The sequence below is a fragment of the Rhinopithecus bieti genome, unplaced genomic scaffold (assembly GCF_001698545.2).
Source record: "Rhinopithecus bieti isolate Rb0 unplaced genomic scaffold, ASM169854v2 scaffold_55715, whole genome shotgun sequence".
Taxonomy (NCBI): domain Eukaryota; kingdom Metazoa; phylum Chordata; class Mammalia; order Primates; family Cercopithecidae; genus Rhinopithecus; species Rhinopithecus bieti.
The window spans coordinates 324,790-337,339 of NW_016822769.1; the positions used below are offsets into that span (position 1 = coordinate 324,790).

At 49.2% G+C, this 12,550-nt stretch overlaps 1 protein-coding gene across 5 annotated transcripts in view; it reads right to left on the minus strand.

Annotated features, from left to right (window-relative positions):
- The window catches only part of FRMD5 (FERM domain containing 5), a 348,152-nt gene that overhangs the window by 11,254 nt on the left and 324,348 nt on the right, over positions 1 to 12,550 (minus strand). For all 5 annotated transcript variants that reach the window (XM_017861042.1, XM_017861041.1, XM_017861043.1 and 2 more), the window contains 6 exons: positions 9,851 to 9,939; positions 6,660 to 6,723; positions 6,020 to 6,111; positions 3,517 to 3,591; positions 2,552 to 2,620; positions 1,220 to 1,326 (listed from right to left, as the gene is read on the minus strand). In XM_017861042.1, coding sequence (XP_017716531.1) covers positions 1,220 to 1,326; positions 2,552 to 2,620; positions 3,517 to 3,591; positions 6,020 to 6,111; positions 6,660 to 6,723; positions 9,851 to 9,939 — 496 coding nt within the window. The remainder of the gene's footprint in view (positions 1 to 1,219; positions 1,327 to 2,551; positions 2,621 to 3,516; positions 3,592 to 6,019; positions 6,112 to 6,659; positions 6,724 to 9,850; positions 9,940 to 12,550) is intronic.

Here is a 12,550-nt window from a genome sequence, read left to right on the forward strand (position 1 = left end):
ATCACCACACCCGGCTAATTTTTGTATTTTTAGTAGAGACGAGGTTTCACCATGTTGGCCAGGCTGGTCTCAAACTACTGACCTCAGGTGATCCACCTGTCTCGGCCTCCCAGAATGCTGGGATTACAGGTGTGAACCACTGTGCCCAGCCAACAGGACAGATTTCTATAGCTGAAGCAAAATATGGTGGGTGACAGCTACTAGAAATGCTTCAGAATCATGAATTTTCACTTGTTGGTTAACAGTCTCAGCCATCCTGATAATTTAAGCTGTGGAGATTGGTCAGATTTAGCAAACAAGTGAAAACCCTCTTTTTGTTTTTTCTTGAGATGGAGTCTCTGTCACCCAGGCTGGAGTGCAGTGGTGCAATCTGGGCTCACTGCAGCCTCCACCTCTGCCTTCTGGGTTCAAGCAATTCTCCCACCTCAGCCTCCCTAGTAGCTGGGATTACAGGCTTGTACCACCACGCCCAACTAATTTTTTGTATTTTTAGTAGAGAAGGGGTTTCACCATGTTGGCCAGGCTGTTCTCAAACTCCTGACCTGAAGTGAGCCTCCCAAAGTGCTAGGATTACAGGTGTGAGCCACTGCGCCAGCCCCCTTTTAAAACATTTTTTTTTTTTTTTTTTTGTGACAGTCTCCTTTACCCAAGCTGGAGAGCAGTGGCATGAACTCAGCTCACTGCAACCTCTGCCTCCCAGGCTCAAGCGAGTCTCCTACCTCAGCCTCACGAGTATCTGGGCTTAGTCATGCGCCAGCACACCCAGCTAATTTTTATATTTTTAGTAGACAGGGTTTCACCATTTTGGCCAGGCTAGTCTTGAACTCCGGACCTCAAGTGATCCACCCATCTAGGCCTCCCAAAAGTACTGAGATTACAGGCATGAGCCACCATGCCAGGCATGAAAAGCCTCTTGATGGAAAGCAATTTCATAACTGCATGGAACCTTTAGATCCCACATATGCAGGTCCCCCAAAGGGCTAACCCAGCACCCTCAAATCCACAATCCCCTGCCTAGATAACCCACACCCCTTTACCCCGTACCCAGCTAGTATTCCCATCCACTGGATAAAACCTCCTACTTGCCACTGGAGGTCCTTTTCCCCAAGAGACGTGCTGCTGTCACTAATGTAAATTAGCCTCTTTTCAAAGTCCTTTTCAAGGTCCCAGATCACAACTTGGAGGACCCCAGTGCTCACCTCAAGAAGCTTATGCTCACCTTCCATGATGGAGATGTGAACAGCTCTTCTGCGGGTCCTGGGGACGCTGCTCAGCCTTGGGCCATGGGTTATGGAGGGACAGCTCCGGCTGGGAACCATCCCTGCTCTGAGATTAAAGAACCTTGTTAATTCAATGCATGGACACATTTAGTAGGCACTTGAGAGCTGAGTACTGGCTACTAGAATTGCCTGGCTGTATTACGTTTTGGTCTCTCTTTTTAAAAATCTTTAATACCTTCTCTTTGCCTTTGGTCCCTGGATTCCAGTCAGAGATAGTGCTTCAAACTCCTCCACTTCCTTGTAAGCCTAGACCAATCTGAAGCTATTTTTTTTAGTGTGGCAGCGGTGCCACTGGTCTCAGGGGTGGGGGCAAGATGGTCAGAGAGTAGAGCCCCAGGATGAGCAGTACTCCTGAAAATATGCTTGGACCAATACTGGCAGCCTCCCCTGACTTCCAGTACAGGCTGTGGATGATGGGGCTCCATGTGAAGGTAGGCAGTAATGCTCCCATTCCCAGAGGCAAAGGCTGGTTGGCAAGTCCTACCCTTCTTGGTCAGTCATATCCTTTCTGGGTCTTAGATTCTGGGAAATAGGCTTCTGGAAACATGATTTGTGGATCTACATGAAGCATGGATCCTGAAACTATTTTAGAGCCAGTGTGGCAGGGCTGTGGGACTATCCTTGGCTTCATGTAATCGAATGGTTCCAGAACCACTGAAATTGGGTGACACATCTATCATCAATGTCAAGACTTTCGCCGGGCGCGGTGGCTCAAGCCTGTAATCCCAGCACTTTGGGAGGCCGAGATGGGCGGATCATGAGGTCAGGAGATCGAGACCATCCTGGCTAACACAGTGAAACCCCGTCTCTACTAAAAAATACAAAAAACTAGCCGGGCGAGGTGGCAGGCGCCTATAGTCCCAGCTACTCAGGAGGCTGAGGCAGGAGAATGGCGTGAACCCAGGAGGCGGAGCTTGCAGTGAGCTGAGATCTGGCCACTGCACTCCAGCCCGGGCGACAGAGCAAGACTCCGTCTCAAAAAAAAAAAAAAAAAAAAAAAAAAAAAAAGACTTGGGAGGGCAGAAGAGAACTGCCAAGTGAAGTGTCACCTGGATCTGATGTACTATCTGCAGTAGCCCTCCCTCCCCTGCTCTCTTATTAAGGGTCCAAGACTTTTCCCCATCCCTTCTGAGAAATTTCTTCAGCCTTCTGCTTTATTTTGGACCTTTTGGTAGCCACTGGAGCCAGGGGCTTCACAGTACTCACACTGTTGGACTGAGATTCTGGGATCTGAGATAGAACTGTTTTGGGGGAAGCCCCTGGCAGCCTACCTGTGTATTTCCGGTGGCTCCCGTTTGATCTTAGCACTTGACTCCATGACTTCCTTTGCAACTCGGCCACTGTAAGTAGTATAATAAAAACAAGTAGCAAGACATGAGACTGTGTTCCAGGACAGCTCCTCTCCAAGATCTCAGGTGCTTTCCCTGAATCAGGAAATGGCATCAGTGGCCCACCCTTTCCACGATGTTTTGGTCACGGAGAAAGGCTTGCTTGCTGGGGTACAGAGTTCTAAAGTGTCATGACAGCCTATCTGAGAGAGAGCTCTCTCCATCTTTAGAGTCTTTAGGATCTTCCATTCTATTTAGGAATAATTCCTTAATTTCCAGCATGTTCCAATTACATCACAAAAAAATACGTAAGAACAACCTTTAGACAGTGAGACATGAGAAGAATCACTGTTACAGTTCTTACTTTGCTGCTATTGTAAGGGAAAGAGAAGATACACATTTATTTTTCATTTTCTTGGAGACAGGGTCTTGCTCTGTCTCCCAGGCTGGAGTGCAGTGGTGTAATCATAGCTCACTGCAGCCTCGACCTCCTGAGCTCAAGCGATTCTCCCACCTCAGCCTCCCAAGTAGCTGGGACTACAGGCACGTGCCACCACACCCAGCTAATTTTTTTTTTTTTTTGGTATTTTTAGTAGAGATGGGGTTTCATCATGTTGCCCAGGCTGGTTTCAAACTCCTGGCCTCAAGTAATCCACCTGCCTCAGCCTCCCAAAGTGCTGGGATTATAGGCGTGAGCCACTGTGGCCGGCCGATATACATTTAAAACCCTACAGACAAATAGCTGTAGGGAAGGAAGGAAAGGGTCATAAGACAGGAGAATTGGATGGAGACCTCAGACTTTTCTGAGTCCTCCCGTTTCTCTGTTCTAAAGGATAAGGACCACTGAGTGTTCTCCAAAGAAGGGTCTGAAAATAGATCCATAATGGTTACTTACTGTCACTATTTACCTGTATCGGAACCGGCTCCCTTTAAAGAATAAATTGCTGCTGGACACTGTGCGGACTTGGCTTGACTTCTCCAGCCTGCAGCAAGGCAAAGTCCAGTGTGATAGACAGCCTGAACTGCCTCACACAGGCTAAGGCAGCACATCCCCAGCTTCTTCCAAAGGCTACTTGAAACTTCAGGAAAAAGCCCTTCATAGTCCACACTTGTTTCTGACTCTCACTATCCTAGGATCTGGGGGCTGTGCTCACAGCCAGCTGCCTTCCTGCCTCAGTGCCTAGGACTGTCGCATGGAAACCCATTTTCGTGTCAGGAGAGTGAAGGCTCCCCAAAATGCTTCACAGGATTTTACCAGGGGGACTGAGAGAATACATGCTAGGGTGGACGGTCTGGAGGAATAATAGAATGCCACCGTCTAATCTCAGCCAGGTCACTTATTAGCAGTGTGACCTCGGGCAAATTTCCTTCTCTCTTAGCCTCACCCTTCTTATAAAATGATAGAGCTGGGACTACTGGACCTTAGGGGTCTCCTTTCTAGTCCTAACATTTGATTTTGTGTCCATGTCTGGGTAATTGTGGGTAGAGAAGAGGATGGGGGCTGTCCTTCCTGTTCCATCTCCCTTTTGGAGGGTCCTAAAATACATGACCATGGTAAAGACTGAGAAATCCTGCGATGAAGAAACTAGCTTAACTTTAATAAAAGTTCCGTCATGTATTTGAACTTGGAGGCTTCCTCCCTCCCCCGGGATGTCTATTTAATATCTCGTTTGAAGCTGCAGACAGCTGATGTGGGGCTCTGTAATACTTTCTCCTGGGTGACTTCCCTGAGCCCATTAGCTCTCTCAGCTTGGGCACAGCAGCTCAGAGAGAAGCCTCCTAAGATGGGATCTACCTGTAACACGCCTATGATACTGATCCAACCAGGAACCCATGTGGGTCTGAAACCTATGCTATGAGCAGTGAGTAGGAGCTGTCTCCACAATCCATGAACAGTTCTTGGGAGACACCATCTCTGCCCGTCTCAGGGCTCCAGGACATCCGAGCTGCTTACTCTCCTGCCTGGGCATGCTGTTGCATCTGACTGGGCTCCCGCCAAGGCACTAGGCCAAAGGCAGGACTAGGGATCTGTATGTGAGAGACACTGAGGGCAAGGCCAAAGCGCTGCTGCCAGAGACTTGGCATACCTGGGGATCTGACCCAGGCTAGAGGCTTTTATCATTTAACGAGAACGTCAAGGAGGCAATGGAAAACTGAAAAATGACCTCCGTTTCCAGTGTGGGTGCAGGCAGGGCTGGGTGGGTATGGAGATCTACTCGTGGGAAGACTCAGAAACCGACTGTGGTCACAGGTTCAGAAGCACACTTCTGTTTCCATGACACAGATGGGAAAACCAAGCCCTTAAGAAATGGTGCTGAAGGCATGAAAAGACAAGAGGCAAGGAGACTGCTTCCATTTGCATTAGACCCTTTGGCAGAGAGAAAGGGAACGCTTCCACATACGCCATTCCCAGGGCAGGGATAGCTCAGTGTGGAGTAGGCCCCTGTCTGCTAGTGCCTTCCTCTCTCTGCTGGGGAGACCCATGGGACCCCCGTCCTTCCTGGGCTGCTCCTCAGTCCCACAAGCAGGAGCTTGCATCTCAGATTGCTTCTCTCTAGGTTCAGGTAGCTGGCCAAACCTGGATTACATCCTCACAGGCAAAGGGACAGTGGTAGCAAAATAAAATAAATGTTTTCTTGACTTTCTATGGATAGTAGGGACTGAACAGGAGGGAAGTGTGACCATGCCAAAGTCTCCCCTGAGTGTATTCAGGAGAAGAACTCACTGCCGATTCAGTGAATCCTTGATTCTGGTATAAACACAGAATGAGTATTAAGCAATTCAGAATGCCTGTCTAAGAAACAGCCTCTGGGGCTGTGGCCCTGGCAACTGGGAGGACCCAGTTCTGCCAACCAGCATCCCATAGCAGCCAGCAGCCAGCAGAATCTTCCCTGGAGAGGAGCATGGTGCCACTCAGCCCAGAGCAGTTCTCATCTCTCCAGGATCCTTCAGGTTACTGGAACCAGGACCTGGCCTGTCAGGGCCATTTGGTGAGAGCAGGGCTCACCCCAGGTAGAATATACCACACGCTGTCTTGCCTTGACCTCATTCAGATACATCTTAGTAAAGCACAAATCATTATGGTATATTTTAAAACCAAGACCAAGGGGTTTAGTGAGACATACTTTACCTGGCATCACCCCCTCGATAGGCCATTTCTTCACTACCTCATGCTTTTATAACCACTTTCTTAATCGGATCGAAGAAAACAAACAAGCCCCACATTCTTTACAAAATCCCTTTGGTAGGCAAAGCTCTTGCCTTTGGCCTCAACCTGGCTTCTCGGTAACTGTCAAGCTTGTGACCACTTCCAGCTACCCTGCGCCAGGCTCCTGGGCACTTGGCCTCCTGTCACTGACTCTGTGACTCTGGCTCTAAGAAAGACAGTCCCCATCACATGTATCCACTCACTTGTAGAAGGCTTGGTTCTCGATTCCACATTTCCAGAGGTGCTTACATGCCTCAGGAGTTGGAGCAAAATATGTAAGAATAATCTTCTTTTCCTGCAAAAAATTCCACATTGATATGGCTGAGTGTGGATGGAGAAGCAAAGGGTGAAGTAGGCAAGGACCCTGACCCCAGAGCTGTTAGAGGCCCTGGCAGCTGGCTAGTTAGAGGGGGAGGGCCCGCGGGACCCACTGAGGCAGAGCTCTGTTCAGTGTATCGCATCATAACATCATACTTAGCAAGTCCAATCAGGGTAAGTCTCAGCTGGCACAGAAGTGGCACAAATTGAACCAGGAGAGCTCTTGGTGAGAAAGTAGCCCTTGCCTCTGGAATTCCCATATACATGAAAGAAAAAGCCTTCCTTTGCATTTCCTGGAGGTAAAGCTCTCTTGAGTGAAAGCTCTGGGTGTCAACAGCATCCCTGAGGAAGTCCTGTGCTCCAGGGCCTTCCCACTCCTTCATATTGTACCTGCAGGTCCTGACCTTGGTCTTGGCTTAGCATGTGGGTGGCTTGGCTCTACTGGGTCCCTCAAGCTTGGCTCTGGCCACCAGGAAGCATCCCATCACCCCAGCCCTCCCTGAAGAGAAGGAAGCCAGCACTCACCTCTTTCTGACTTACGTATAAATAGAAAGTCTTTCCTTCAAATTTCAGCTTGGTCACCTCATTCCTAGAAGTACAAAGATAGTGCCTGTCACCTCATTGCGGGCTGCCTGTTGACAGCTAAATCTTGTAGATGCACAGCCCACCCCAACTGGAAGGGGCTCCAGGCACAGACACAATTTTAGCCAAAATCAGAACTGAAACAAGACAGCAGCGCAGTGGCCTTAGAGAACGTTGTTGAAACAGTTCAATCCACAGTTTTCTGGTCAATCACACTATAGTAATAGGGTGACAGGAGGATTTCGGGCTTATCAACAGTGGCTGTAAAAGGGAAACGTTTGCATGGAAAGTGAGTCTAGGCAGAGTATCCGGGGTCATTTCAGGATTGGGTTCATAACACAGGTGCATTATCTGGATGGGACTGTCAAACGTAAGATGCCACAGGTAGCTGATGAGGCCAAAGTTCAAGATACAGCAAATAATGAGAAACAATGCAACCAGGTTCTGAGGGAGTTGAGTCTTTCAGGTGACTGTGCCACTGGATGGAAAATGCAGTTTAATGCAGACAAATGTCAAACAATCTCAGGGAGCGGGGCAGGGCAACATACCAAAGAGAGAGAACAGATTACATGGAACAGTCATGCAGCGTACTGACCAGGAAAGGGGCTTAGGGGTTATTGTAGAAAAATCCTTGAAGCCACCAGCCCAGTGAATGGCTGCAGTAAAAGAGGCAAACAGGATACTGGGGTACATCACCCGTGGGACAGACACAAATCAGAAGAAGTGACATGGTTACTGTACATGGCACGGCCTAGACCTCACCTCCACATCTACCTCCTGCTCTCAGCCTTGGATACATTTGCAAAATGGAAAAACTACCAGGTCTTAGGTGAATGTCCCTGAGAGCCATGGAACTAGGCCTCCAGTACTGGTTGCTCCTCACTTCCCTTGTACCTGCCCAACATAGCTGCCCTCTGGAGCCTCTCAGCCCTCTCCATGTCACTGCCCCATTTTTCTACCCAACTGGGACCCCCAAGGTGGTCTTGTCATACACATTCACCTCCATTTGGCTGCTGCTTTTTTTGTGACTTCTAAGGAGATTTCCTTAATCTCCTAGGAAATAATAGAAAGGTAGTGAGAATCATGTACCCAACTTACTGCTGGAAAAAGTTCAGCGGACAGAGGAAAATCACTTGTTCTCTATGCTCCTGAAAATCATGGCTGGTTCAGGATGAGATTTCACAACTTCTGACCACCAGTTCTGAGCTAACACAAGCCACATGGTAATCCTTCCCTTTTGATTCCCTCTCAATCAACCATCTGATTCCCTCTCAAACTCCCTCTCAATCAACCATCAATCTCATACACACACACAATACAATAAATGCCAATTGGCTAATATATAGACAAGCACACAGATCACCTAGGTTCCAACAAGCAAGCTAGGAAAGTAAGGAGTTTTATTTTGAGAGTGAGATTGGGCTTACATCTATTATTACAGAGTTGACACATGGTGACGAGGAGACTTCCAGAAGTGGTGCATGAGAAGCCGTGGAAAGAAAAGCATCTGTGAGAACCAAGAGCCATCATGGTTTCTGGAGGGGTGGGGATAATTTAGGGACTGCAGGTGTCTGTGGCAGGTGTGTCCTACTTGTTTCTAGCCAAACACTTCCCCTGACAGGGACCTCACCCAGCAGCTACTCTGGCTGGAATGTGGATCTGGGCCCTGTAAGGAACATCGATAGCCCAGACGTATCCAGGCAGCAGAGACCCCACACTAGGAGGGCTGTGGCCTGATCCTGCTCATTGTCTTTTTCTGAAAAGCATTTTGTTGGACAGGAGATTCCAAATCCTCACATCTTCACCCAGAGAGCACAGTGAAGTGAGCCGACTTGATGCCTAGGAAACAGGTATGTTGGGGTGTATTCTGCTAACTCCAGGGCAGCAGCTGCCTTGTGGCGTGGCTGTTGTCCTGGGGAGTCGAGGCCCCCCTGCATGTGTGACGAGCAGTTTCACCAGCACTCTGGCTGACGACTGTAATGCCCTCCTTCACAAAATCAAGATGGGCTGGAAAGGTGGTATCTGTCCTCAAGCTCAAGCTCAGTGGCCCAGCTGAAGAGGGCACAGCAGGATAGATGGCCTGCAGTGTCCCCAGCAGAACGCTGACTAGGAAGCAGCTGTACCCAAGATTCCTCATGAGCTCTCCTGGAGAAAACAAAGAAACCAAACAGACTTCCCCCCACTGAGCTCTGCTGGACCAAGGGAAGCCACTTATCTAAGCCCCTTGGAGGAGCTGGTCAGCTTAGACTTGGCAGTCTGAGGCCCAGGAAGGTACAGGAAGCACAGGAGCTTAGTAGAATATGCAAAATGTTTTGATGACGCTGACAGATGTTTGTATGGACTGGCCAGCTAAAGGGTCTCCAGGAGAACCAAATGTCAATCAACAAACCAGAGTCTGCCCAGAGGCATGCAGCAGAACAGACCCCAAACAAAACAGAGAGGAGCAGGAGAGGAAGCAGTTCAGAGTAGCTGCAGCTGAGGCAGTGGCTCTTGCCTGTTAGATGGGAATGGAGAGGGGAGGGAAGGAAGGAAGAGTGGGAATGTGACTCCTGGAGGCTGAGGACACTTGAATGCCCAAGAGGGATAGGAGTGAGACAGCAGCAACTGAGCTTTTGCAGACACAATGCCCATAGTGAGGGCTGGTCTGAGGAGGGTGTTTTGCCAAAGTAACAGGGGACTTATATCTGCCCCAGAGGTCACTGTCTGTGAGCCCCTCCCTTGTTAGTAGAGCAGGTAAGGGCACTAAGCCATCCACAGAGATGCTCCAGAACAGCCGGCTCAACAGGGCTGATTACGACCCTCAGTGAGTGACGGCCCCAAGGACTCAGTTCTCACAGGAACTTGGCTCCACTTACACTGGCTCCAGCCCCAGGCCTCTCACTCTCCCCAGAAATCAAACCATTGTATCCCTTTTCCTTTCTGGAGAGGCTGCTGGCTCTCAGGGACACCCCTTTAGAAGAACAGGATCCCTAGGAAGAGGCCACTCCCTGCATCAGTTACCACACTATCAACACAAGGCTTTGGAGAGGGCTCTGAACCAGAACTGCCCAATCACAGACAAAGGACATGGGAACCATCAGCCCTCCCCAGGTGGTGCGATACAAAGAGCCTATTTTGGAAATGAAGACGCTCACCATTTAATGAAGTGGACTCGCTTGTTTCCTTGAAGAACAACAAACCCAAAAGGAGTGAAGGCGAGAAATGCAGCATTTCCTGACACGTCCTGCAACACAGAAAGACTTCTCATCGGGTGATGCAGGCACAGAGGTCAAAGGGTAAGAAACACAGCTGTTCATAGGTGATGCAGGGTTAATACTTGGCAGTAAGTCACAGAGGGAAAAGCATGTCCTCTGGAATCACAAGACCATAGTTTGAGTCTCAGCCTTGCCACTTGCCAGTCACACGACTACAAGCAAGTTACCTGCTGAGCCTCAGTGTCCTGATCTGTAAGTTGTAGATTATAATGATACCAACCTTAGAAGGTTGCTGTGAACATCCAAAGAGAATGGCAACACCTCATGCATTGCTGATGGGGTTGTAAAATGCTACAGTCACTTTGAGAGAGTTTGAAAGTCATTTAAATTGTTAAAAATCGGGTTACCACATGACCCAGCAATTCCACTCCTCGGTATGTGCTCAGAGAATTAAAAATGCATGTCCACACAGAAACTGGTGCATGTATGTTCATAGCAGCAATATGTGTGAAGAGCTAAACAGCAGAAACAACCCGATCCATCTTCCAGTGTAAAGTTTCCATTAACTGATACATGAATAAACAAGTAGTATATTATGATACAGTAGAATCTCATTCACCCGTAAAAAGGAATGAAGCACAGACAGATGCTACAACTCAGGCGAACTTTGAAAACACTGTGCCAAGTGAAAGAAGACAGTCACAAAAAATCAGGTTGTGATCTTTTAACTCTGCAAATAGACTAAAAACCACTGAATTGTACACTTTAAAAGGGCACATTTGGCCAGATGCGGTGGCTCATGCCTATAATCCCAGCGCTTTGGGAGGCTGAGGCGGGTGGATCACCTGAGGTCAGGAGTTTGAGATCGGCCTGGCCAGCATGGTGAAACTCCGTCTCTACTAAAAAGACAAAAATTAGCCAGGCGTGGTGGCGGGCGCCTGTAATCCCAGCTACTCAGGAGGCTGAGACAGGAGAATGGCTTGAACCCAGGAGGTGGAGGTTGCAGTGAGCCAAGATTGCAGCAGTACACTCCCGCCTGGGCGACAGAGTGAGACTCCATCTGAAAAGAACAAAACAAACAAACAAACAAAAAAACAAAAACGTTTTATGATATGTGAATTATATCTTAAAAGGCTGTTATTAAAGAGTGGGGGAGTTGTTATCTACGTTCATAACAGTCCTATAACACTGGGCCCCTCAGGAAAGTTTAGCTGAAGAAAAAAATAAGAAGCAACTGGCAAAACAGAACAGTTGCCATCAGCCCTGAGGTGCCTGAACCAACAGAGAGGGCCTCCTGGTCACTGGCACCCTCAGTCGGTAAACACCAGGCTTGAGGCTCTGCTGAACACAGTGGGGAGGGGATGGAGCAGAAGCTGCAGGTCTCACTTCCTCACATCGGAGTGAGCTCTGTGAGGACTAGGCTGGGTGGAGGATTTTGCCCTCCCAGAGGGCTTCCTTTGTGACAGGGGCGTCAGGTGAGATTTGGCGCTGTCAGGCTGCATGAATGGCAATGGAGAGGGTGTCAATGTGTTGAGGTGACCAGAAACTTATGCCGTGATGCTGGTCAAATATGCCTGCGGGAGAGCCTTCTGGGCCACAGCTCAAGTGGTGCCATGGAGTCAGGGCGTGAGTCACCGAGCGTGAGGCACGGGTGTCGGGGCTGAGGCTGCCAGGCCAGGTCAGCCTGGGGTTTGGCTCTCCTGGCCTCTCCACGTTCAGGGCTCGCCTCTCTGGTACAGATTCTCTGCCTGATTGGTCCTAAGAACAGTGGGGCCTCTGCAGAGCCTCATGAGTCCTGCCTCAAGAAGCAGTCCAGTTCTGCCTTAAAACTATCTCTCAGAGTCAGGCATACAAGTATGAGCACCTGGGTCCAGGGAATAAACTAAGTGTGTGTTTGGCAAACACTTGCAATTAATGGAATGTTGTTACTGTCCTTTCCTTAGGGCCTGTCATGATCCAGACACTTGGCTACAAGCACAATGTCATGGGCACAACAAAAAGCTGTTTAAAAATAACTGGAATGCAGACACCGTGAAGCCACAGGGCTGGATTTCCTCCTGCTTGTCATCAGTGCCTGGTGGTGGTTATTAATATCTGAGTACCAGGCACTGCACACAAACACTGTTCCTGACAGGAGGCACCAGGGCTAACCTGGCAGGCTTGGCAGAGGTATGGGTCAGGGAAGGGTGGCCTTGAGGGGAGAATGACTGGGAGAAGTGGGGGAGGGAGGCAGCCTGCCTGTTCTGCCTCTTCTGCTCACTGTGTAAGCAGGACCCAGGGAAGTCCTACAACTGCAGGCTTAGAAAGACAGAGACTGGGAGTGGAGACCTTATTGTGTGAAAGGTGGTGTAGAAAGGGCCTGCAGAAAATCTTGAGCAGATGAAGGTGTGAGACAGTGGGGTGGGTCAGAGGGGCCAGTCTGGCTGCAGTGGGGAATGTCCGTATGTGCGTAAAAATGAGAGGGGAGCAGAGGTGGGGCAGAGGCACGGAGCGGGTCATAATGCTTGCTGAGATAGAGGAAAGACCTACAAAGGAGAGGTGGAGGGATGGAAATGAAGCCTTGGGCCTGCAGGAGGCTACTGGACAGTTTGAAATAAAAGGGAAAGAAGTAGGGAAGGGAGGTGGGGGGAAGGGAGGTGG